This window comes from Alligator mississippiensis, chromosome 5 (assembly GCF_030867095.1).
Source record: "Alligator mississippiensis isolate rAllMis1 chromosome 5, rAllMis1, whole genome shotgun sequence".
NCBI classification, from domain to species: domain Eukaryota; kingdom Metazoa; phylum Chordata; order Crocodylia; family Alligatoridae; genus Alligator; species Alligator mississippiensis.
Genome location: NC_081828.1, coordinates 183421614 through 183448212, shown reverse-complemented (window position 1 = coordinate 183448212; position 26599 = coordinate 183421614). Strand labels below are relative to the sequence as shown.

The 26599-nt window shown below is 44.1% G+C and overlaps 1 protein-coding gene across 1 annotated transcript in view; it reads right to left on the bottom strand.

Annotated features, from left to right (window-relative positions):
• MALRD1 (MAM and LDL receptor class A domain containing 1) overlaps positions 1 to 26599 on the bottom strand; it is a 516028-nt gene that overhangs the window by 123358 nt on the left and 366071 nt on the right. Inside the window, exons 30-32 of the mRNA XM_059729363.1 lie at positions 25538 to 25699; positions 16125 to 16282; positions 3213 to 3414 (exon numbers count right to left, since the gene is read on the bottom strand). Of these exons, the coding sequence (XP_059585346.1) occupies positions 3213 to 3414; positions 16125 to 16282; positions 25538 to 25699 (522 nt within the window). The remainder of the gene's footprint in view (positions 1 to 3212; positions 3415 to 16124; positions 16283 to 25537; positions 25700 to 26599) is intronic.

The following is a 26599-nucleotide window of genomic DNA, read 5'->3' as shown; positions in this document are numbered from 1 at the left end:
TGGTGGGACTGGATGTGTTCAAATCAGCAGGTCCTGCCAATCTCCACCCCAGAGTGCTAAGGGAATTAGCAGAGGTCATTGTGGGACCCCTGACATAGCTTTACGAGTACTCGTAGTGTTCTGGTAAGGTGCCAGAGGACTGGAAAAGGGCCAGTGTGGTCCCCATTTTCAAAAAAGGGAGGAAGGAGGACCCAGGAAATTATAACCCTGTTAGTCTTATCTCGGTCCTGGGGAAGCTTTTTGGGAAAATTATCCAGGTGCACATCTGCGAGTGGCAAGCAGGGGAGTGTATGCTTAGGGGCAACCAACATGGGTTCATTAGAGGCAGGTCCTGTCAGACCAACCTGGTTGCCTTCTACGACCAGGTCACAAAATCCTTGGACGCAGGTGTTACGGTGGATGTAGTCTTTCTGGACTTTAGGAAGGCCTTAGACACTGTCTCTCACCCCATTCTTGTTAAAAAATTAGGAGATTGTGATGTCGATGCCTACACAGTCAGATGGGTCGCCAATTGGCTGGAGGGCTGAACCCAGAGAGTGGTGGTGGATGGGTCATTTTCGACCTGGAGGGATGTGGGCAGTGGGGTCCCCCAGCGCTTGGTCCTCGGGCCTGCACTGTTCAACATCTTCATCAGTGACTTGGACTAGGGGGTGAAAAACACCTTGTTCAAATTCATAGATTATACTAAGATGTGGGGAGAAGTCAGCATGCTAGAAGGGAGGGACAGGCTGCAATTTGATCTGGACAGGTTACAGGGGTGGGCAAATGAGAACAGGATGGGTTTCAACACTGACAAGTGCAAGGTACTGCATCTGGGGTGGGGGAGGAAGAACCAGCAGCATACCTACAGGCTGGGGAACTCCATTCTCATCAGCACAGCAGCAGAAAAGGATCTTGGAGTCATTATTGACATTATTGGAGTCATTCTCGCAGTCAGGAAGGCTAACCACACCTTGTCATGCATCCACAGATGCATCACGAGCAGGTCCAAGGAGGTGATCCTCCCCTTCTATGTGACACTGATCAGGCCGCAGTTGGAGTACTGCATCCAGTTCTGGGCACCACACTTCAGGAGGGATGTGGACAACATGGAGAGGGTCCAGAGGAGGGCCACTCGCATGATCAGGGAGCAGCAGGGCAGGCCCTATGAGGAGAGGCTAAGGGACCTGAACCTGTTCAGCCTCCACAAGAAAAGGCTGAGAGGGGATCTGGTGGCCATCTATAAACTGGCCAAGGGAAACCAGCAGGCAATGGGAGAGTCCCTGTTTCCCTGAGCACTACCGGGAGTAACAAGGAACAATGGCCATAAGTTGACTGAGAGTAGACTCAGGCTAGACATCAGGAGGCACTACTTCATAGTCAGGGAGGCTAGGATCTGGAACCAACTTCCAAGGGAAGTGGTGCTCGCTTCTACCCTGGGGGTCTTCAAAAGAAGGCTAGATAGACACCTTGCCGGGGTCATTTGACCCCAGCATTCTTTCCTGCCACGGCAGGAGGTCAGACTGGATGATCTGCTCAGGTCCCTTCCGACCCTACCAGCTATGAAACTATGAAATCATTAAATTTACATCACTTTTTAAGAATGATTGATTCCTATGCAAACATTTTTAATTAGCTGTTTTTAATTGTGAGATTACGCTATCAGGGGTTGTCAACCGGGGGTACTTGGGAAGCCTCCACGGGGTACGTGGCAGTGGCGTGGAGAAGCGGGGGTACATGGGAAGTGCATCACTGTGTGCCATTGTGCAGCAGTGGTAGGTGGTGGTGGTGTGGTTCCCAAGTACCTTCACTTCTCCTGCTGCTGCTGTGCGTCACCACTTGCCACCACCTGCTGCCACCCAAGTACCACCCTCCCCCTGCTTGTGAACTGGCTGCTGGAGAACCCCCCCCTCCCCCCCAGCTCATCCAGGGGGTACAGCCCAGGAGGGGTACACTCCTTAAAAAAGGTTGAAAACCCCTGTACTATGTAATAGTCCACATGCATAGCAAGCAGTGTTGTAGAGCTCTAGGATTCAAGTAATTTCTTTGCACAGTTCAAGTCACAATGTTTTTTGTAGTATGCATAAAAGATCATAAAAATCTCAAAGTGCCTGGCAACAAAGTAAATTTGTTATGCTGCTAAGATTTTTTATGAAGAGAGCAAAGATAAAAGAACAAACCATTTTCTTTTTTAAATAATTGTGAGTAACTTTTGTGCTTGTAAAACCCTTCCATCCCAAACTGAAGCCTTGTCTCACTGTTTTCGTCCTAGAGAAAATTGTTATAGCTGGGGTCATAACAAAACCCTTTCATATAGGGTTCACAGTAAAACTAACAGGCCTTCAATTATAGCAATTGTATTGAGGGTTACTGTAATTTCTGATTTGTTCAAATGCTGTTTTTAGGGAAAAAATAACCTTACCAACTCAAAGTGTAAATATCTTTATTCAGATATTTTTATCCACTTACAAGGGTAGAACTCCTTTGATGCCCAATGGGAAATTCACACATTTAGTGAAAACCAAAGATCTGAACCAAAATCTGCCCTGCAGATCAGAGATGATAAATTTACTCTTTATCTCCTTTATTCCCCCAATACAAACTGATACCTATGATATGACTAGTAGCCTTCAGGGGTGGATCCAAGGGGGATGCAGTAATGTGGTTGCAGCCCGCCCTGCACTGTTTTGCTACTGCTGTCCCCAGCTGATTTGGGTACAGGGGGAGACTCTGAGTCACTCCTGCCCTGCTCCAGACACAAGCTGTGGCTGCAGGTGGTGCCATGCTCAGCAGGGGACAGTGGCAGCAGTAGAAGGATTTCCTCTTTTTTGTACCTGCTCCCTGTCTCTTCCCCATTGTGATCCTTGCAGTCTGGAAAAGGCACTGGAAGGAAGAAACACCTGTAGCATTGTATTTGTTTAAAACAACCAAAAGCAAAACAAAAAACAAAACAAACAAGCAACCCCTAATATTTACTATTTCTATGCAGAATTATCCAAGATATTTAAATTTTTCTTATAGGATATTACCATACTTGTTAGCTATCATGTTGCAGTGTAGTAGTTTAAAATTCTGGATTTTTAATGGAGTTTCCTTCAAATACTTCTACTGGTAACTTCAAGTTTTTTGAAACATGCTATGAACAGAACATAAACACTCCACTGTAAGACGGAACATACCCCCACCCCCTCCAAAGCCATAAGTAATTTTACCATATTTGTACTATCACATACCTCCAGCCATACATTCAGGAGTGAAAGAAATATCATCAAGAGCAAATTCTGTGAGCTCATTTGCCCCCACTTCAGCTTCAAATGCAACTTTGAAAGGACTGTTACTGGAGAGGACCACATTTGCATACATCCACGTCCTTTCTTTTTTCCTGCTTGAAGACCACATGAGAATATCCATACCATGTTCTTCAACAGTGTAAACCTATTGAGGACAAAACCCAGAAAATGCAAATTCATCAACAGTAAACTACAGAGATGTACAATTAGATCGATCCTTCCATCTGGGGTTAAAATCCATCCCTTAAACTTTAGGTATAAAGGAAATAACAGAATTCAGTTGGGATGGTAGAGTCAGTCCAGTTCCTAGTAAACAAGTATTCACAAAACAAAAAATGCATCCAGAACAGTCACTAATCAGAACTTCCATCAGCAGCCTTGGCCGGCATTGGAGCTAGTGATAAGGGCCTGATTCAAAACCTGTCTGAAGTCAAAGGAAAGATTTAGCACAGATCACAAGTTACCCATTCACCTTTAGAAGTAGTCCCTTCACTCACACAACCCTGTCAGTAGATATACAAGCAGAGGGCATGAGTGTCCAGGGGTTTCAGTCTGGTATCTGGCACAAACAATTAAAAAAAAAAAAATGGTTGCACTCTGTGGGCATGTCCAGACAAGCACGGCCATGAGGTATGTGGTGCGACAAATATGTCTGCACCACATACTGCACAGTCAGGTGTTCTCCATGCTGCAAAGGCATGCTGCCCATGCATATGCTGCTCTGCATTTTTTCCCCATTTTTTTTTTTACCCCTAGAGGAAAAAGCTTTTTTTTTTTTTTACCAAGGGGAAAAAAAGCAGAGCAGTGCACATGTGGGAAGCGCACACTGCTGAAAAGCAGAGCTGGGTCACTGGGACCCATGCTGCGGCTGCCAGCCAGGATCCACCTGGAAGGATTGCCACTGCTGCAGCCCCAGGAAGCCTCCAGAAATTTAGGTAAGGCTGCTGAGGCCAGCTGCTGGCCCCAGCCTCCCCTACCACCCTCAGGGTAACTTGCTGTGCACCAATGCGCACATGGCATGGGCATTCCCCAGGGACAAGTAGCTGCAGCACAAGAGAACCAAATGTCCATGCGTGTCTGGACGTGGCCTGTGATGACAAATTGGCTCAACCAAACTAAATTACAGATGGCAATATAAAAAACCCCCAGACAAATATTAAAATGAGAAAATAAATTAGAACGGGACGTTTAACCTCCAGCCCACAGAGCTTTGTCATCTGGCCCATGGGTTTCCCCAGGGGGCGTTATATTTGGCAATGGGGGAGTGGTGGCAATTAACACCTCCACCATTATCATTCTGCCAAATTTTCAAGTCTGAATTGGGCCCTGGCAGGGCTAGACTTGCATGGCTACATTGGACCCTGGCCAAGCAGCTCATAATTGGGACTTGGCCTGCGGACTGAGCTGTCACCCCTCATCTAACCCGTTAAAACATATCATTAGCAAGTTGTCTCCATCAGCTGACCAGCAGGAGGCTGAAATGTTACACTTTTGGCATTCCAGTTTACCAGAAACTGAGCCCAGCACCTGATATGCCAACAGGCCTGGAGCTCAGCTCCCACTTTGGGACCCCAAAATGACAATGGCACATGACAATGCAAAGGTCTGACAAGGTAAGAAAATAATAGGCTTAAATCCAAGTTAATTGTACAGCCTTCAACAAGTTACTGTATCTTTGTATTCCCCGACCAAGGTGTTAGAGCCTTAATGTATAAACATCTCAAACCTAAGTATTATTGATGCCTGGATACCACCTTGTAAATAGTTTCATTCTAGTTCCTCTTTCTTAATTCAAACTGCAACACAGGATAAAACTAAGCTCTAGTGGGGTATTTCACAGTGGCATCATGTAGTGCCCATGATGAATCAGACCCTCAGACCAGCCTTGAATGCCAGGCCATAGGGCTGGACAGGTCAAACCACTCTTGTGATTTGAACTGTTACTGTATAATGGTATGGTATTCCCATTTCTAACAGGCCATCTTCAGATTACATCAGCACTTTCAGTACACTATTGAAATACCTTTGTGCTGAAAAACTGGTGAAACATTTGAAGCCAGTTACTGGAGTCCCTTCAGGCCAGTCAGTGTAAGAGTAGCTCAGAAGCTAGAAATCTCTCCAGATGTCTAGAAATTTCATAATCTGCCTTGTGCTTGGTTAGGCCTGGAGAAATGTATTTATTTTAACACTATATTCTTCCAGGTCTGGAGTGGACAAAAACATTTTTTTGTCTTGGATTGAAACTGTTCAGGTAAGAAATACATATTCAGGGAAGAAAAATCCTGTGTTGATGTAGCAGTAAGCCAGTCTTCAAATGGCTCCTTATCTTATACATGGGAGTGCTGTTCATTGCCATGTTTTTCCAGTTTTACACTGGTGTAGCTCCATCCATTGGAAATTTGTCAAACTAAGTCAACAGCAAACTGGAACCTATTTTTCTTAGGCCCTTGGCAGATATGCAAATAAAGGCACCATGGGATCTGGTGCACGATCCCCACAATCATACTTCTTGCCATGCCATATGTGCATGGCATCAGGCATGATTGTGGGATTGAGCATCAGATCCCATAGTGTCTTATTTCCAGTGGAATCATGATCCTGGGCTCCCCTGCACCAGCAGTTAGAAAGTGCTTATGACTGGGAGCCCTGTCAGGTGATGGGTCGCCCAGTAGCAGGGGTGTACCATGCAGCGCCCCATACCTGGAAGCCCAGATTAGATGATGGGGCTTCCAGCTATAAAACTGCATGGTGCACCCCAGTGACTGGGAGATCTATCAGCTAATGTGGCTCCCAGCCATGACTGTTAATGGTGTGATAGGTACCATGTTTTCTGTGTAATAACTTTCCGGCTTATTCCTTGTTTTATCAAACCATTAATTGCATTAAGGTAGGGGTACGTAATAGCTTAAGATGTGATTAGCTGGTTAATCATGCCTGAAGAGTTATGTATGCCAGGGGACCCTACAATAAAATATCTAGATTTCTATGAATATGCTATTAATATGAATCATCTTAATTGTCTCACACAGTGGTATCTTGTATCTTATTTAAATGAAGCAGAAGGAGAAATTTGCTATTCCAGAACTTCATAACTGAGTTAAGGTGAAGGGAGATCCTGTGAGGAATGATATTCTTTTGGGTAAACGCTAGAATGGAGGTCTCAGTTAAATTCACAGCTCTGCCACATTTTCCCCATATGACCTGTGGGTCATGTCTTAAAGGCACATACTAGTCTTACATTTGCAACTGATAAGTTCAACAGAAGGAAGGCTGAAAGTCAATCAAACTACACATATTATAATACCGAAAGAGTGAAAGTACAGATGGGAAGCTGCCTATCTATCCAGCTCGGGGAGTGTCTCACTGACTGTGTATCCTAACTGTCATCACAGTATAATTATTGGCTAAGATTCAGAAGTGTTTCAATATTTAAACTTTTACTTTAAGATCAACACATACGTCTGGCACTAACTAGTGCCTATCACATTTATTCTCCACTTTAGATTGACATTATTTCTAGATGGCTGCAAAAGAATGGCCATTTCATCTAAGTCATGGGCAATAAATCAACTAACAGAAAGAGAGTTCACATTCCTTTTACTGTAAAATATTGTTTGAAACTGAAGTGGTTTATTAATGCTTTTTTGCAGTGATATTCAAAGGAATCTACCACTGTAAGCTGAGCTGTAGGTTTTATTGAGGCTTTTAGAGTGGATTCTTGGTTCTCCTCCAAGGTGCCTTTGCACCTAGCTCATTTGTAGTCAACAGGGAAACTACACTCTTTAGCAAATCCCATTTCCCTGGCTAAAATCATGACTTGGTTCTAATTCTCCAAAGCACACCCTGTCTGGTGGTGCCTTGTTAATTCTTTTTTCATCTACTATTAAATTTTGGGAGAAGAGTATGAACTTTTGAAGGTCAACAATACAAAGTGCTACTCTCTTTTTAGTCTCTCTTTACCAGCACTTGTAACTCATGAGGCTCTTCTATGCTTTCTTGCTGGCTTTCTAAAATAACCAATTATCTTCCTAATCTTCATTAACTCTAACTGCTGTCATGACAGAAGGGGCTATGTTCTATTTGGAAGGTTAATTAAGTGACTTTCTGTATAACTGAGAAGCCAATACAAATCTATAGTTTACATACCAAGTTCTAAGATGACTGCAAATTTGCTTCATGTTCTCTGACTTTTCTCCACTACATACACTGTATTCATCAACCAGGGATAGAAAAGGGACACTGTCTTATGAAAGGCAACCATACAAGTGCATTATATTAAAGGCTAAAAGTTATACTAAAAGTCTTAATTTAGCAAAATTCCAACTGAATTCAATATTGAATGACATCACATTTTTTTAAAAATTGCCTTCTCCTACATTCTTGGCTTCAGACTGTTTATGTCTTTTGTTTTATAGTAAGTGGCCATATACCTTTCATCTCCATGTAGCATCAACATTCAAAGCAATGCCTCCTCTGCCTCTGAGAGAAGCTGGAGTCACTAATACTAAGAGACGTATTTATTTACTATGTGAATAAGAATTTCAGGAATGGACAAAATATTACATTTATGACTCACAGAGGAGATTTAATTTTGGTTTCCATAAGTCTTTTTGCTTCTCTAAAAAAATATACTTCAGAACTTCTGGCTAGCTAGTTTAGCAAATATGGCTTCTAACAGGGTGCATCTACACGTGCATTTGATGGGGCACCAGTTTACTTGTGAGTAAATGGTGCCAGACACGCATCTACACATACAGGGAAGTACCACCACCCAACCTACTCACCATCAATAAAAAACCTTCTTCTCCATAAAAGTTATGTATTGTGTGCCATCCTGGGGTGGGGCCCATGAAGTGAGGGTGACTAGGGGACAGGTGGCCAGCACCCCAGCCTCTGGCCACTACCCTGCGGGTGCAAAGGCTGCAGTGAGTGCAGTGCATGGGGGGCTTGCCCAGGGGTGACAGTGGCCAGTGCGCCCCCCTTGTGGGCAGCTCCCTCTCTGACAGGCAATGTCCAGGGTCAACTGGTCCAGTGTGTGATCCTGGTCCCACTGTAGGCAGCTCCATGCCCATTTGGAGCTGGGGCAAGTGGTGGAACTGGGCCCAGGCAGGGGAGCTGGGTGGCACTGGACCCAGGTTAGGGGCTCTATGCTGTGGGAGGCAGTGCAGGACCTCTTCCTAGGCCCAGGTTGGGGCTTCCTGCTGGGTGGCAGGTGGCTGCCAGGGGGCAGACAGTGCTAGGGTTGGGGACGAGGCAGCGGGTGGCATGAAGGCAGCTGCCAAGGCCAGAACGGTGTCCAGCACCCAGTGGGCATTGTTCATGGCCTGCACTGCCTGGGCTAGGGTGACATTCTGCTTTCATAGCACCTTCACCTACTCAAGCTCCAGGGCCAGGAGTTGCACCCAGAACACCCTGTCTACTCAGACCCATGCCTTCTTGTTCCAGTTCTGTGCCTCTTTATGGGTGACTTCCTCCTTCTGCCACCTATCCTGGCAGGCCACTTCCTCCACCTGCTAGGCCCAAGCATCCCCCAGCCCATCCTCTGATGCCATTGCAAGGTGGTCCAGAAGGAGGGTCCTATCCAGGTCTAGTGGGTGCATTTGAAGGGCCCCAGCTGTGGGTGGTGGTGACCCTGAGGCTGCATCCTGGATGCCAAGGGCAGCCTCTCCACCTTGCATAGCTGCAGGCCCTGTAGAGCCATGAGACAGAAGCTGTTTGTGAGAGTTTGCAATGTTTCAGAGATAAGATGCTCTGTACCAGGGTCAGTGAGCTGCCCAGCCTTAGATCAGGGGTCAGGCATGCGCAGGAACCATGTTAAGTCACCCTCGCAGGCCTGGGTTCAGACAGCTGCTGGCTGAGCCCCCTGCCCCGCTTGCTCCCCTGGGGCCAGAGTGCTACCAGGTGCTGGTTGTGGGCAGCTTGCCTCTCCCACCCCATTCTCAGAGTGGGACAGGCTAGGTTCCTGGCAGCACCTGTTGTCTCAGGCCCATACCCTGCTCCCTCCCCCATCCTCTGGAAGGCCAACTGCTTTGCTGCACTGCTGCTCAGCTCATGGCACTGAGCTGCTCAGCCCACTGCACTGCTGTTCAGCCCTCAGCCCATGGATGCAGAAGGCATGGGGCTCCCAGATTACTGGGACAAGGAGCTGCTTGCTCCCCTGACCTCCCCACAGTGATCTTCTCTAGGAAGCCACCCCAGGGGCAGCCCCCTCCACAAGCTCCTGCTGTGCTCTGAGTGTGCCCCTGGTGCATGTCCTCCAGGGAGTGCATGAGGAGCTGTTTGCATGGACCAAGGGGTACCAGAACCACTACACCCTGCTGCTGCCGATGGCCATGGTGCCCCAGGTGCACCTGCACACCTGGTATGCAATCCTGAGCTACAGTGGCATAGGGGGGAAGCCTGGTTTGCCTGCAGCCTCTGCCACTACCTGGAGGGCTACCTGTGTCTGTGCTATACATCCCTACCTGCCACAGCTGAGGAGAACATTGCCACTGGCATCAATGCATTCCTCAGCATGTTAGAGGCCCATGCCCACCTTACTGTGGGGGCAGGGGCTGCTCAATAAAGTTTGGCACTATTTCCTGACTCCCTGCATGCTGTGGAGAAGGAAACCAGGGCCAGGGGAGTGTGGGTGGGCTGGGCGGGGAGGGCAGGAAGGGGCAGGGGTTGGGGCCAGGGGCAGGTGCAGGGTGGACCCTCCCTTTTGAGTGGGGCTTACCACATGGCCAGGGCTGGCATGGATAGCGGCCCTGTGCAGTCATGGCTATTGTTGATGGCATGCAGCTACAGGCATTGTCCTTAGATGATGGGGCACAGTGGGCAGGTGCCTGGCCCAGGGCCCCACCTCCACCCTGGAGATGAGCTAACACTGCTGGTGGCTGGTGCTGTCATGGACAGCCATGCCTCATGGCTGGGGCTGCAGAGCTGTTAAGGCAGGCACTGGCCCAGGATTCCTGAGGTCCTCAGTGGGATGGGCTGCTGGATGCCTGTGGGGCTCTCCCCTGGTAACGTGTTACCAGGGGTGCCAGGCCGGAGCAGGGGTTCAGGCAGGCTACCTGTGCTACTGTACACAGCATGGCTGTGGCCTGAGTCCTGAGGCTTGAGGATGTCCATCAGTTCCCATATAAAGGGCACGGACTTCCAGGCACTCCCTGACTAATAGTTGTGGTTGATGATGGAAACCTACTGTGCCCCCAAGGCCTTGACCTTTGTGTGGCACTGCTGTGCCAACTGGTCGTGCCTATGCTCCCACATCTGGGCTGACAGTCTATCATATATGTGGGCGTTGGAGTGCCTGCCCCGCTTGAACTCATGCTGCACCTCTATCTCAACCCACAGTGCCACAAGGTCACCAGTCTCCTCCATTATTTGGGAGTTATTTGGGGCTCCACATGGCAGGCATGTGGTTGTAAGCATGGCAATGGATGAGAAGGACACCATCATGGGTCCTACACCAGCTCTCTGGGCCCCTGCATGGATGTCCCTGTGCTGCTGGGCCTGGACAGCTCCCTGAAGCACCCAGTTCAGGGGCCTGGTATGGGACTGGGAGCCACGTGGGAGAGGCAATGTCCCGCAACACCTGCAAGCTTGGGGAAGTCTGCCAGGGGTGGGCTGTGGGCAGGTGGAGCTGACCATGGCAGCCAGAAGCTGCCTGCAGCTGGATCTGGGAGCTGGCAGGCCTGGCTGGAGCCTTCAGAAGCCTGGAGCAGCCTGCTGGCCTGGATGGTGTGGGCCTGGCAGGCGCACAGCAGTGCACTGCCAGAGTGCAGGTAGGCTAGGGCAGCTGGCCTGAGGCCTGCCCAGGGACACACAGGGTCTTGGAGTGGCCTCAGGCTACTTGCTTATGTGCCTCAGGTCTCTCTGTGCCTGCAGGCTTTTAAAGGCCTGAGGCAGGGGCTGCCATAGAGGCATCCCAGCCCTGGGGGCAGGAGAGGCTCCCAGCCCAGAGCCCTGAGGCTAGCCTCAGGTTGGATTGCTTGTTGCTTCTGGGTCGTGTCCACATGTGGTTATCTGTGCAGTAACTAACCACTCATAAATTTGCTACCTGTATTTGCAGGTAGCAAACTTACTCATGATTAAGTGTTTACTGTACAGTAAGCATGTACATGTGTAGACATGCATTTACTATGCAGTAAATTAAGCTACAGTGCAGTTAAGCATTTTGTGTAGATGCGCCCACATTGCACTATCTATTTTGGCACTAAAAAAATATTGTAAAATGTTGTTAACGAAAAAAAAGTTAAAAGTTGTCAGCCAATGCCTTTTTTATTTAACTATTAAATGAGCTCAAAATAATAAAAAGCATTAGTCATTTTTAGTGAAATGGACCTTTCTTATACTAAATTTTGGTGCCTTCAGTTCAAAGCAATCTCTGCTAATATCAAATGCCTGACCAGGTCATTAAACTGTAATATTGAAACTATATTATTACATGGGGAATTAATTCGGCTTTAAGACTCCATATTATGACAACATACAAGTAAAGCTGTAGGGGAAGAATGCTGAACAGTGAAGTTGTAATTGCTTTCCTTCTTTCCATACAAATAGACCAACAGACCAATATGGGACATCAAGGACTGGAACAAAAAACTTTTAAATGCTACACAAGCCATCTTATGAAAGCTTGTGCTTAATACTTTGTTTCCTAGAAATTCTCTCCTGCTCAATATAAACTTGAGTGAACAGCTATCAAAATCTATGTATTTCTTTTATTTGCACTTGTAAAGTAATGCAATTTAAATGAACACATCAGAAACTACCTTGAATATAGAAATTGCCATATTAGCTTAGACCAATGGTTTGTCTAGTTCAATGTAAAATGTTTTTCAAGGGGTAGTATCAGATATTCTTGAGGAAGGTGAGAGAGACCTATACTGGACCATTGTAAAATAAATTACCTTTATTGTTAGCTAGTAGCTGGCTGATGCCCTAACACATGAGGTCTCAGATCCCTCATTAATCTAATTATCCCTCATAAGATAATTATTTTATCTTATGCAAATTAACTATCAGTATAAATAGATAATCCTTTTTTGATTACTACCTAAGCCCTTTGGCTTAATAAAATCTTATTGTACTACGATTCATAGGTTAAATATATTTACTGGAAAGAAAGTCTCAACTTTTCCCTTTTCACTGTCCTTGAATGTGCCTTTTTTTATTATAAGGGGTAAACACAACTGTCCTTTTTACCATTTATTATTTTGTATGCCTCTAATATATCTCTTCTCTAAACCAACCAGTCTATTCAGTCTTTCTTGTCATGGAGATTCTCCATCCCTTTGATAAATTGAAATCACCCCTATCTGAAAACTTCCTGTTTCTGCTTCATATTTTCTATGAGAAATCAGAACTGTAGAGAATATTTCACATATGGGATGTAACAAACTTGTTATTACAGTATTTTAGCCCAATCCTTCATACATTCTGATGCTGTTTCCTTTTTCACTTGTATTGTAAAACTAAACAGAGGCTTTCACTGATCTGTCTTCAGTTTTTATTTTTTTAAATCTGAGTAATTATAGATAATATATATTCATGGATCCTTAGTTGCTGCTGAGAGAGATCACTGGGCCTGACACCCAGCACTGCCTGTACCATATTGCACAGGCCTGGCTTGGCCCGGTGTGGTTTTGTGCATGTTTGGGCAGCTCCAGGCCTCTCAGGCTGCCACCCAGGGCCTGGTGCTGCTTGCAGGGACTGCGTGTTGCACCAGGCCGGGTCCTGCCTCCATGGAACTGGCCCAGCCTGATTGTGCGTGGGGCCCATGGAGGCAGGACCCAGCCTGGTGCAATGCATGGTCCCTGCAAGCAGTGATGGGCCCTGGGTGACAGCCTGAGTGGTCCAGAGCTGCCCAAAGGTGCATGGCCTCATGCTGGGCTGGACTCATGTGGTGTGGCACAAGCAGCACTTGGTGCCAGGTGACCGGGGCCGCACCCCACTGCCCCATGCCATGGGGGTGGGGGAGCTGTGCCAGGAGGGCCTTGAGCGTCCTGATGGCAGGTGCTGCTGTGAGGGGGGGGGAGGGCGGGCTGTATTCCTGCAGGGGGAGCTGTATGTGGGGCGAAGTCTGTGTGCTATGTGGGGGGACTGCACCCTGTGGGGGGGGCAGGGGACCCATCCCTCCTGAGAACCCCCTAACACTCACATTCCCCACAAACCACAAACCCCCAAGCCACCCCCACAAACCCCTCACCCACATACCCAATGACAAAACCCAAACCCCTGCACAAGCCCCATACCCCCCAAACCTCACCCCCACAAACCCTACACCCACCCACAACCCTCCCCCACAAATCCCACCTCTACTCCGACACCCCTTCCCCCCAACCCCACATGTACCCATAAATCTCACACACTGCATGCCCAGCCGGCTACATGGTATGGGGTGGGACCTGCTGGTGGAAGCTGTGTCTCCAGGGGCAACTGTCACACTGCAGCCCTGTTCCATGCCCATACCAGTGCTGGGACATGAGGCTCCACCCTGGGCTGGGGGAAGCTTCTGGTCCCAGGAGCCACTTGGGGGGTGTGATGGGCTGGGGGAAGGGGTGTGTGAGAGAGGTGGTGAGGTTGGGGGAGCACTCCGGGTAGGAGAGGCCTCCAGAGCCAGGCTTAGAGCCCCCTACTCCCCTAGAACAGCCTATGCAGGGGGTGCTGGCCTGAGAGGAAATGGCTCAGCTCAGTCCCTGATCCTCAGCTGAGGGCTTCCCAAGATGGGGCAGGGAGCAGAACAGCAAGGGCTGGCACTGTTCAGAGACACAAAGCAGCTGGTAGGATAGCTGCAGCCAGACTCATGTCCTGGTGCTGGGACAGAGCTGTGGCTGGGAGGAAGCTAGTGGAGGCAGGCAGGGGCTGCAGGTCAGGAGTGAGGGGACTGGGGAGGGGAAGGAGGGGGCTGTGGGTTGATTGTGAGGGGCAAAGGGAGAGGCAGGGCACTGGCATATCAGTGCTGCTTAGCATCACACATCCTGGTGAGTGAAGGGAGTAGGAGCAGCTCTGATTTTTTCTGTGACAAAATACCCAAAAGTAAATGCCAAAGTGTATAGATATTTAGAATCCATTTTATTATGATGATAGAGGCACTGGTAGGCTTCCAAACTGCTTTAAACTTACAAATATATCAATAAAACATTGTCCAACTGATCTCTCTATATATAGTGGCATTTCATTTTCATAGCGAAAGAACACTATTTTGGGTATTTTCATAGCAGAATTTGGGCTTCTTTTTGCAAATCTTTTTCCAGATTTTGCAATTTTTAAACAGGGAACACCAAGATCTCTGCTGGTGAGACACGTGGCGAGACCCAGGCAGAGGAGCCTGTCCAGGGCCAGCACTGGGGACCCAGCTGGAGGCCAGATGATGTTTCTGACCTCTTGGCTATTTGGGGCCAAGAGGACATGCTTTGACAATTCAAAACAGGCCACCACAAGGAGCACATCTTCTGGGTGATAGCTGCCCAGATGGCAGAGTGAGGGCACCCCATCCAAGTCTGGCAGGCACGTAGCCATGGGGCCACAGGTCCAAGAGGGTGAATGCTTTTGTAGATGGCAGCAGGTAACTGACAAGCAGCAGACCCCACTGCCAGACTGCTGCAGTGGGTAGAGGGTGCAGGGGTCACTCTAGGTTAGGGCTGCTTCAGCAGTCCAGCTGGCACAAGGGGTAGTGTCTCCAGATACCAAGTGGCTGGGCCTCAGAAGCTCCTGAGGGCAAGTAGCCCTGAACTGCCCACCAGGACAGGTTTTTATATTGCTGGGGCCAGCACAGGTGCTGGCCCCAACCTCTAACTCCCCCCGGCTGAAGATCCAGGAGGACTGGGAAGGGTCAGTTTGCCCCAAGTAGCACAACTTGCCCCACATCAAAGTGCATGTCTGGACATGTGCTCTGAGGCAAACATCCCCAGCAGAAATTTGTGCCGCTCCTATTTGAGCTGCCGCAAGTGCATGTACTCGGACATGTACTTTGGTGTGAAGCAAGTTGTACCACTTGAGGCCAGGCCCCCCCACACCCACAGCTCCCACACACAAGCACAGTGCCCCCCCACACCCACAATTCCCCCCACCTCGATCCCTACTTACCTGCAACAGTGCCAGGGTTCATCACATCAGATCCTTGCCATGCATCTGCTTGTCCCAGCACGTTAAGGGTGCATGCCCCGCGTGCTGGCAGCAGAAGCACATAGAAGTGCTCTGGCCAAAAACCAGAGCATCTCTCTGGAGGACTGGCTTCTGGGTTACTCCACTTTTTTCCCCCATGTTTTTTTTTTTGATACCTGAATTTCCAGGTATCAAATTTTGAACAGCATGGGGAACATTTTTTCATTCACAGCGTGCCTCTTGCAGCATGTCAAAGTGGTTTGGGATGCTGCAAGAGGCATGTGCATGCTCATCTGGATGCACCCATAGTGCATAGCCACCTCTTTACCAACCCCTGCTAAGCCTGTACTACTCTGTACAAAAACCCCCAGAGATTTATAGGAGAAGATGAAGCAAAAATCCATACCCCCACAGGTAAAGGTACCCTACTGGGAGAGATTCTAGATTCTGGTTCCTGCTTCCAGTTGTACCTCTGTCCAATGACTTTAATGCATAAGAAATCCCTGGATCAAGGACCAAACCAGGACTCCCCTTCCAGAACATGTGTCTTTTTGTTTATTCTCTCTTTCTCTAAAACATTGATTCACAAATATTTACTGAAGTAAAGACTAGAAGAGAGTTGTCAGTAAGTAAGTAACAGCTTGGCTATCATGTACACAGAACTGGCAACCTAGCTGAGACTACATAAAGCTTAAACTATTCAAAACATAAAAAGCATAAATGTTGTGACTGAATGTTTACATAAATATACTTTTATGTTACCTTTAAGGATCCTGTTTGCCTAGAATCACACAACCAGAACCAGAACCGAATTCTACACACTCCAAGGCTGGCTGGGAAGAAACTAGTAGTAACTATCCTTGTTGTGTCCCCTGTCTTCTGAGAAGATGAGTTGACATACAAAAAATGTTGTCCATTACCTTAGAAATAATGAAAAAATGTTTTCATTATTGTTTGACATTTTAGTGCATACACACACATATCTAAATATAACCCACAGAGCTGATAATATAATAACATAAAAACTGCTATTTATTGCTAGTTCACATTATATTTTGTTTCACACAGTGACAAACAGTGGATGTGGATAGGAAGGGTGTACAGAATTTTCCACCTCTGCTCCTTTACCCTTTGTAGCTTCCAGCATTCAGAGATTTATGAAGTTCTGACTGAAAGGCCAATGTTATATATCTACCAATGTACCTTTTCACCATGAATTTACTCAAGCCCTTTTGAACTGGGTCCAACTATCAGCCTCTGGTGGCAATGAGTTCTAGGAGTTAATTACATGCTGTGTGAAAAAAGAACTTTCTTTTGTTACTACCAAATAGTTTCATTTGATGTCCCCTAATTCTAGTGTTTTGAGATGTTAAAAAAATAAATTCCAATTTACTTTCTCTGCATCATTTACTATTCTAATAAATCTTTATCATGACCCAACAACTCAAACATCTCTTTTCTAAGCTGAAAAGTCCTAGCCTATTTAGTTTCATATTAGATGGAAGCCTCTCCATAACGCTGATCATTACACTTCACATGCTTGTACTTTCAACTTTTTATGCACATTTTTCTGTCACTCCTTATAGCTCATCTTTCCAAGTAGTCTCTCTCAGTACTGTAATGATCAGAGATTTTTTTTACTATACTACAGTTTGTAAAAAAAACCCCAGTATACCAAAAATTCTCAGTAATTACAATAATCAATATTTAGATATTAGCTTTAGTTTTGCTAAAGCAGTAGCTTTTCTTGCTTTGAAGTTGTTCAAAAAATAGATCAATAAAGAGTTAAAAAATATTTCCTAAAATCATTATTTTATCATGTGTAGTTATTTTTATGGCATTCATAAACAGAACAAAGTTAAGCTGTGCCCCTGAGTCAATGATAAACTCCTCAGTTCTTTTTTATATTACTGCAAAATGTGGTGAGGTTTATTAAGAATCCTCTTTTCTGTTTGGAATCAATGTTTCTTATCTTTTAACTAAATATCTTCACAACTGCCCAGGGGTTTCCTTAGCCTGGTCTAATCCATTTTTCCTACTGCAGACGAATCATACCTACTTCCCATCTATTCCTTCCCTTTCCACAGTTCTCTGTTCTTTATTTTCCAAGGATTCCCAAATTAAATTTTCCAATCAACCCATCTGACTGTAACAGGATCCATTTGTTTGGGTGATTCTACCTTAATGTTACGAGTTCACAAATTAAGTTATGTGTTAGAATACCAATTAGATGTAGTCAGGGCATTTATTACTTTACAGTATCGGTAGGATGTGGAAGCAAAAGACTTAGGGAATCATAGAATGTGTGTTGTACGTAGTGGGAAAGAAAATTTCCTATGCTTAAACTGTTAATAAAGAAAAGGCAGAAGTGCTCAGTAAACACTTTATTCAAGGTTTAAACATATTACTTTCCAAAATATTACCAATATTTTTCTGAGATTACAAGGTTGATGGATAACGGTCACTTCATTGATACATTATGTTTAGAATGATATAAAGTATTTGAATTTTGTACTGAACAACACTCTAATTTAAAAAAAAAATTGAACTATAATAGCACTCATCTTGACTGGGTTAGGAACTGACCAACAAACGGATCAGGAAAGGTACACATCCATAGGAAATTATTATCTAAGTGAGGTGTTTGTAATGGAGTTCCAGGAAACAGGAGTTCAACATTTTCATCAATCATTTGGAATTAAATATAAAATCGCTGCTGGTAAGATTTGAGAATAACATTGGGGCTGGTGAAGTGGTAAATAATGAAGAAGAGAGGGTTCTGGATCACTGGGTAAATTATATCCATACAAAAATTTGTTTTAATATCTTCAAATACAAAGTTATAAATCTAGAAATCAATCATCTCCTATTCACTCAGTTGAGGCAGGATCAAATATACCTAGGCCACCCCTGACTGTTGCATGTAAAAGAAAAAGTCTAATGTGATCTAAACATCTCCAGTGACAGATTCCATAAATCATTGGTTGCCTATTCCAATGTTTCAGCATTCTAATAGTAACATGTTTATCCTATCATCTAATGTAAATCTTTGTTTCTTCTGCAAATTAAACTGATTTTTTTTTCTTCCCCTAAGGACCACAGCAGACAATCAGCATCCTGTTTATAACACCCTTTAATACATGGGAAGACTATTACTATGTTCTTACTCATCCTTCTCTTTTCTAGGCTAAATAAGCCAGTTCCTTCAATATTTTCTCAAAGATGACATGTCTAAAATTATTGGCTAAGTACAGACATTTGTGGGCATTAGGTGGAAGTTAAATCATTTCAGAATGGCTGCCCAATATCAAGTAAGTCAGGATGTGGGGCTAGTGGAGAGGTTGGAGGTCCAGCACGCTGGAGGGGGATTGGAGGTCCACTGGGATATGGGGGGTGAGGCATGACCTGTGAGTAATGGAGGGGCAAAAATGACCCGCAGGTAGGGTCAGGGGGGCAGAGGTGATCCATGAGGGGTGGGGGGGCAAGCACAACCTGTGAGTGGTAAACAGGTATGACCTGTGGGTGGGGTATGGGGGGAAGGCATGACCTACACGTGGGGAGGCGACAGGTACAATCCACAGGTTTTGTTGGGGTTTGGGAGTATATGACAGGATCGGGGGGAGGGGGTGGGGTTCACAGTGTCCATGGGAGAGCTTGAGGGGATGAGAGGCTACTTTTAGCCCCCCAACCCCTCCAGCAAACCTGCATCCCTCCCGCCTCTCCCCACAATGGGACTTAATTGCTCGGCTCTGGTGGTGGTGAATCCTCATAAAAATGGCTCCACCCAAAGTGACTTGTGGGATGGGGGTGGAGAGAGATGGCTGGCTGGGGGGTGGGGAGGTGGAATGGGGGTAGACAGCAAGGGGCTGCAAAGGCAAAAAATAGTCTAGTGCAGGAGGTGTGTGAAAAGAGCAGTCCCAGGGCTGGGGCTAGTGGTTGGGTTTTCCCAGCCCTGGGGCTGTGCAGGGAGTGTACAGAAGTTCTATGCACTGGTTTGATCAAATCAAAAAAAGTCTGATACTACATAGATCTAGGTTTATCTTAAACTGGATTCTGCAATTTTTAGACTGCCTTGTATTCATAAAACTTCTGTACAGTTACATGTTTAGATTGATCACCAGTCACTTGTTGCTACTGTGCCGTAGCATCAGAAAAAAACCGTGTGCGGACGCTATTGTGCAGTAACACTAGACCTGCGCGCAGGGCAAGGGCAAGCTGCACCAAACTTCCTTGCTACAGCACTGTCCCCAGATGTCTGTATTTAGCCATTCTCTTCCTTGTTGCTTGTCTCTGGATTCGCTTCAAGTTCTATATCTTAAATACAATCTGTATCTTAAATACAAGAAATCCCATTAATACTTCTTAGAATGAAATTGGTCTTTTTTGCAGCAGCATCACATTGTTGACTTTTGGTTGTAATTTACTATGACTTCCATATTCTTTCTGCTGCTGTTCCAGTTATGCCCCATTTTGTATACATGGATTCAATTCTGTTTCCTAAGTGAAACCTCCTGCACTTATCTTTATGATATTTCATGTTATTGATTTCAGACCATCTCTCCAATTTGTCAAGATCATCTCGAATTCTGGTCTTGTCCTCCAAAGTGCTTGCAGCACCTTCTAGATTAGTGTCATCCACAAATTTCATAAGCTTGCTCTATACTCCATTAGCTAAATTGTTAATGAAACTATTGAATAGAACTGAGCTTAGTACAGACTCCTGCTGGTCCACATTTTAGATGCCTTCCCTGTTTACAGGGAACAGTCCATAACTAGTTGTTTATCTTCTTCATGCTGATTATGCCTGAATCAGGCCTCCCCAGTTTGCTTATTAGAACAGCATGTGGAACAGTAAAAGCCTTACTAAAATTGTCTACATTTGATGAGCTGTATGATGGGACTGAGTGCGCTCTTAGCAATTTTGTGGATGGCACCAAGTTGGGTGGAGTTGAAGACACTCTGGAAGGTAACGCCAGGATCCAGAATGACTTGGAGAAATGGTTCAAAATAAATTAGATGAAATTCAGCAAGGACAACTGTCACGCCCTACACTTAGAATGGAATAACTGCATACACAAATACAGACTGGGGAATAACTAGCTAGGCACAGCACTGTAGAGAAAGACTTGGGGGTTACAGTGGCCAACAGCATGCTGCTGTTGCAAAAAATCCAACAACAAACTGGGTTGTATTAACCTGTCTTTTGAAAATCAAGAGAAGTGATTCTTTCATTCTATTCAGCAGTGGTGAAACCTCACCTGGAGTATTGTGTCCCATTTTGGGCCCTGTACTTCAAGAAAGATGGGGGCAGATTAAAAAGAGTCCAGTTGAGAGCCAGAAAAATTATTAGAGGCCTTGGATATCTCTAATCATTAATGAGGAAAGGCTGAAAGAGCTAGGTTTGTTTAGTTTGCAGAAGGGGAGATTTGATAATTTGATAAAAGTCTTCAAATACTTGAAAGGTGATTTTAAAGAGGATGGAGAAAGATGTTTTTCTGTGGCTGTGGGAGGACTAGGAGCATCCAACTGCAGCAAAGGAAACTTAAATTTAGATTTGCAAGAACTTTCTAGTCCTACTTTATGATTCCATATTACATCTACAGTTTGAAAAGGGTTAAAATCCAGACATGATGCCTGGAGAAAATATCTTACAGAAATAAATTCTGTCTGCTTATTGTATCAAAGAGAAGACTTAAAGGTAGATACTTACATTGTATAAGTATTGTCACAGAGAGAGTGCCAGATGCTAATGAACTAACAGGTAATTGAACCCAGCAGAGGAAGTCTGGAAAGAACCAATGGGCAAAGAGGCAAGTAGATAAATTCAAATGAGAAATTAGTACACCTTTTTAACAGTCAGGGTTACTGAATGACAAACTCTGAAGTGGTTAATTCAACATCTCCTGGTGTCTTTAACTCAAGACTGGATGCCTTTCTTGAAGAAATGTTTTAATCAATATGCAAGATTTTGTCCTTAGTATGGGACAACTGAATTAAACTTAATGGCCATCAGGAGGGAGGTCAGACTAGATTATCTGTTGATTTATTTTGGCTTTGCTGTATGAAATAACAGTATTGTATCTATAACATGAAATTATTAAGCCTTACTAGTAATTTCTATTTTAATCAACAAAGATTTCTTGATTAAGTGCTCTCTCTCAAAATCCCATTTCCAAACTTTTATAATGGCACAGGTAAAAGAAACTATTTGATGACAGTAGTAAGAAACATCTGCTCTGGAGAATAATTTTCAGAGTTCTTGAAACCATGAAATATGTCTGAACTACTTTGTTAAGACCACAAACACTTACAAGACAATTCAGGCTCACAAGAGCACTGTCCGAAACATCTATTGGGCTCATCTAAACCTGTCTGGAGGTATTTGATTAGCAAATCCAAACTGATAGGTTCCTTGTGGTTTGAAGAACATTCTATGGCTCTTGCAGGGGTTTCTAATTTGGGTGGATTAGAAGATATGTATGTCCAAATTCCAATGTCATGTGTTCCAGGATTTGGACTGTTCCAAACACCACAGTCCATCAGTGTAAAATATTCAAGTGTGAAGTAACAAGATAAGCATATCTGAGACAGGTGGCCAAGGACGTACATGGAGCTCAGGTTCTTCCCTCCCTCTTTCCCCTCCTCCTGCCCTCGCATCGGTTCCCAGGCCCAGAAAAGAAGAAGTGATCATGTTATCTTGTAGCATAGGAAGGAGAGGCATAGAAGAAGGATCAGAGGATCAGGACAGAAGATTCCCTCAAGAAGGCCAGAACGTAATCTTCCAAAAGAATTTCCTAATTTCTGAAACTTCTCTTACCCTTTTAGTGCCACATGCCTATTATATCCTGCTCCTGCCCATCTCTCTTTCACTCACTTGGATTGTAAACCATCCAAGATATCCTGCTGACACAAACTCCCAGACAAATCCCCTGTCCAGATATAGATTCATAGATTGTAAGGGGCTGGAATGGACCTTGCAAAATCATCGGGTCCAGCCCCCCTGCACTAGGCAGGAAAGACAACTGGGGTCAGGTAACCCCAGCGAGGTGACCGTCCAGTCTTGAAGATTTCCAGGGTAGGCGATTGCACCACCTCTGGAGAAAGCTTATTCAGAGTATGGACACTCTAACTGTGAAGAAGTTTTTCCTAGTGTTAAGCCTGAAATGGTCTTCCAGGAGTTTGTGGCCATTACTCCTGGTTTTCCCCAAGGGTGCCCTGGTGAACAGTTGTTTGCCAAGCCCTTGATGTATTCCCCTGATTTAGTAGTAAGCTGCTACAAAGTCCCCTCTCAGCCTTCTCTTTTTTAAATATAAAAAGGCCATCCTGCAGCTTCATGACTAGAGCCGGATGGGTAAAAACTTTCTTCTCTCTCTTAAAAAAAAATCAGGTTTATAAAAATTCCACATCACTACCAGAACATCTTTCAAAGTTTTTTCAATTAAAAAACTAGAAAGACAGATACCCCCAGAATAGCCAATAGCATTGTGGTTATAGTACATTGTGGGTATAATAATCACCTAGGTATGGCAGATGAGCATTCAAGTCACTGCTATGGCTCTTTTAGGCTAAGGACTGGAACCCAAGTCTCTCATGCTCACAATGAATGTGTTCACTAACAAAAATTGTGGCTTGGGCAATATATTTGAAAATATTTAAAATTCTGCTCTTTTTCCATCATATGATAAAAGGGGTGGGACTGTATTAGAGCTCTAATAGATCATTTGCATACACCTTATGTGAGTTCATTGTTCAGGCATTCAGTGAAGCAACTCATTTGCTCTGAGGACTTTGGCAGACAGATTGTCGAATTAATGATTTATTTTGGCATTTTTTGGGGAATGGAAAAAACTAATAGGGCAATTCTATCAGCAGTGTGGTGAATAAAAAACTTTTAAAGACTGAATGAACCAAAGCTGCTTGCTCATGGCTTCATTACTTCTAGAGTAAGGGTCACTTGGACTGGGGTCATAACATCAAAAGTGATTTTCCTGTTGAAGTTAGTTGCATTTATTTTTACCTAAAATTGTGGGCAATTTTAGTTCTTTCACTCATAAAGTGAAGCGATCTAATGGTTTTCAAAACTCTTATACACAATGCCACTCTGATAGACCTACAAATGATTACCTAGGTGAAGTGAGACTTATTCACAGTTTGGCCCTCAATCCCATGTAATTTCTATCTGTCACTCATATTGAATCAGGATGGTTTGCAAATTGTAATGGCTGTCAGGGAAACGCTCTCATTCTCTCTAACTCTCTCTGCAGTTACATTTTTCCAGATGGTATACGTGGGTCAGATTAGCACAGTACGTTTCTTAGTCCTCATTACTTTTAAGATACACAAGAGGTAAACATTTTCAAGCAACAACCTCCCCCACTTATTTTGAAGATATTATATTGCTATAGATATAGTAAATTCTAAAAAAAAGGGACAGTTACTATATATCTGGATAATGCCCAGAAAAATGCTGATCTAACCAGCTTGGCCTCTCAGAACTAGGTCTGAATAACAATAATTTTGCTTTTGTTTTCAACTAAAGTTTTTGACATTAGGTGTCGTGTACAGTGAAAAGACCCTGAAGAACCCAGGTGAGATTCTGAGATGTTACAATAGATAGATGAAAAAGACCACTTAGGGGAAAGGACAAGATAATAGGAAAATAGGCAAGTGCAACAAGCGGCGTTCTTAGTTCACCAGTTCCCTATCACATATGTATAACTATGTGAATTGCATGCTGTGAAATATCAATATTTACCAAAAAAAATGTAAAGCATTATGTATTCTCAGTGGAGGCATCTACACGTGCACTTTACTGTGGAGTTGACTAATTAACTCTGCAGTAAAGTGTCATTATCTACATGAGCACTGGCATTAGAGTGCAATAAATTAATTAACTCAGTCATCAAATAGTACTGTCAGGAATGGTATTATATTACAGTGGAGTTATTAATTGTCATGAAACGTATACGTAAATGCTGACCCAGGCAAAAATTGCACCCGGTCAGCCCAGGCAGACAGGGGCCAGACCCCTGCCTATTACTTAGACACACTGCTCTGCACTTTGGGCACTCTCATGCTTAGCCAGCCCCTCTGCTGTCCAATGCTGCCACCTGGACCCTGGGGTTGACCCTTTGAGCCTGCTACCCCAGCTCAAAGTGCTGCTATCCCAAGTACATGTGTAGACGCTGTACTCAGGAGCAGTCAACTCCAGCGCGAACTGTGCTGTAGTTTATTCTGCCGCATTAATTTCATGTGTAGATGCACCCAGTATATACAAAATACTGTTGAGCTCAGTGACTGCTTCTAATGCAGGCCACTATAACTGAAAGCAGACGCTGGCTTAATACAGCAAGTGGAGTGGAAAAAACAGAACTACTGCACTCAATCAGAAAATGTATCAAGGCTACCAATAGAATAATCTAACAGTTAAGGAGTTGAGATTGTCACTGATTGCTAGTCTCTCCTTCTGCATCAAATTCTTCATTTTTAAGTGAAGCTTGGAGTTTTAAGTGACTAGCTTGAGAAATGCAGCTGTAATTAATTACTTATTTTTCAGAGGCTTACACATATATGGTAAGTTTATTTAATAAATTGGACTTACTTATAAAGAGGTTTGTTTCTCCCAAAAGAACATGATTAATTAGTATCCTTACATTTTATTTTGCAGCTCATTGTCTAAGAAATGACTAAACAAATTCATCAATCTGTGACAGAGTATCAAGAATGATATAATCAGGGCTACTTTGAAAAGAGCAATCTATAACATTATCCTGTTGATGACTCAAGCAATGCTTATAAAGGCTGGTAAGAGACTAGCCTCTTAAGCTGTTTATTTTTATTTGTATTCAGATAGCATGGGTGGTTACTATGACTGTATACCTGACAAGATTCAATTTATTCTTCTGGTTCATTTTTACACCAACTTTTTCAGGTGTCTATTCAATGCTGTACCTTTAATATTTGAAAGGCACATTTTCCAATTACCTTGAAAAAGAAACTTTCAAATTTGGTCACTAAATTCTTGATCTTATGTTTGCAATCTGGATCTGCTGTTAACTTTTAGACTACTTCTGCAGGATACTTTGTTTCTTCACTAGATTTTTTGATAATTTTTGGAACCAACAGTGAGAATTTTCTGTTACTTTCCAAAGCTGATATGAGGAACAATATATTACCTGGTGTATGGTCAGCCCCAGAACCATTTTGCTTGGTGATGCTGCTATTGCCAATACTCCAATCAAAAGTATCTCCAACATCTTGTGTGAAACCACACATAACAGTCCATTCTTGGTCCTGTGTTTCAAAGTTACAGCTTCCAGGAATACTTGTATAGTGACCTGAAAATGTGATAAAAAGTAAACTGACTGTCTTAGGTTTCTGTATAGATCACATTAATTTACACATTTAAGAGACATTAAGTATTATGCAACACATTGCAATAGCAAGGATTTTGTTTAACTGATACTACATTTATGTATGTTAAGCTGCAAAGAAGTTTTCTACATGTTGGTATACATATAGCAGCTTTATTATATCAGTATAACGTTACAAGTATAGATACAATGCTTCTACATGGAACAAAGCTGTTTTTATTAGAAAACTGTAACACTAGCAGGCTAGCGACCAATTCAAAGCACTAGCATGCTAGCGGCCAATTCAAAGAAAGAAGGGGAAGCATAGAGAGACCCAAATGAAAATCCCATGGTTTAACCAACTGAAATCAAAGGCATTTTGGAAAAGGTAGAAACCTGGCCATGTTACTAAAGATGAGTGTTAGGTTATATCAAGAACACGTAGGAAAAAATTGGAAATACCAAGGCATAAACTGAGATACAGCTAACCAATGGCAAAAAAGCATTTAATAAATGTGTTAGAAGAATGGAACACATAGGCCCCTAAATGAACAGGAAGGTAAAACCTGAAGTATTTGTGTACAATATGAAAAAAAAAAAAGTTGAACCAAAATAATACCCTTACCCAGCATTGCAGATTTTTTCTTTAGTGGGAAACTGATCTATATTTGAAGTACAAAAAGATATGTAAATGAGTAAAATGCATAGGCAATTCCATGCGAATGAAGAAAACAGTAAACAGAAGCGGAGCTTAAGATAGGAGAAGAAATGGGTGGAACAGAAGGAGGGACAGGGTAGAATAAATGTTAAGGCGTATAAACCAAAGTGTATAAAAGTGAAGAAAAACTATTGTTCGGTGCAGCTTCCCTATTTGTTGTTTTTTTG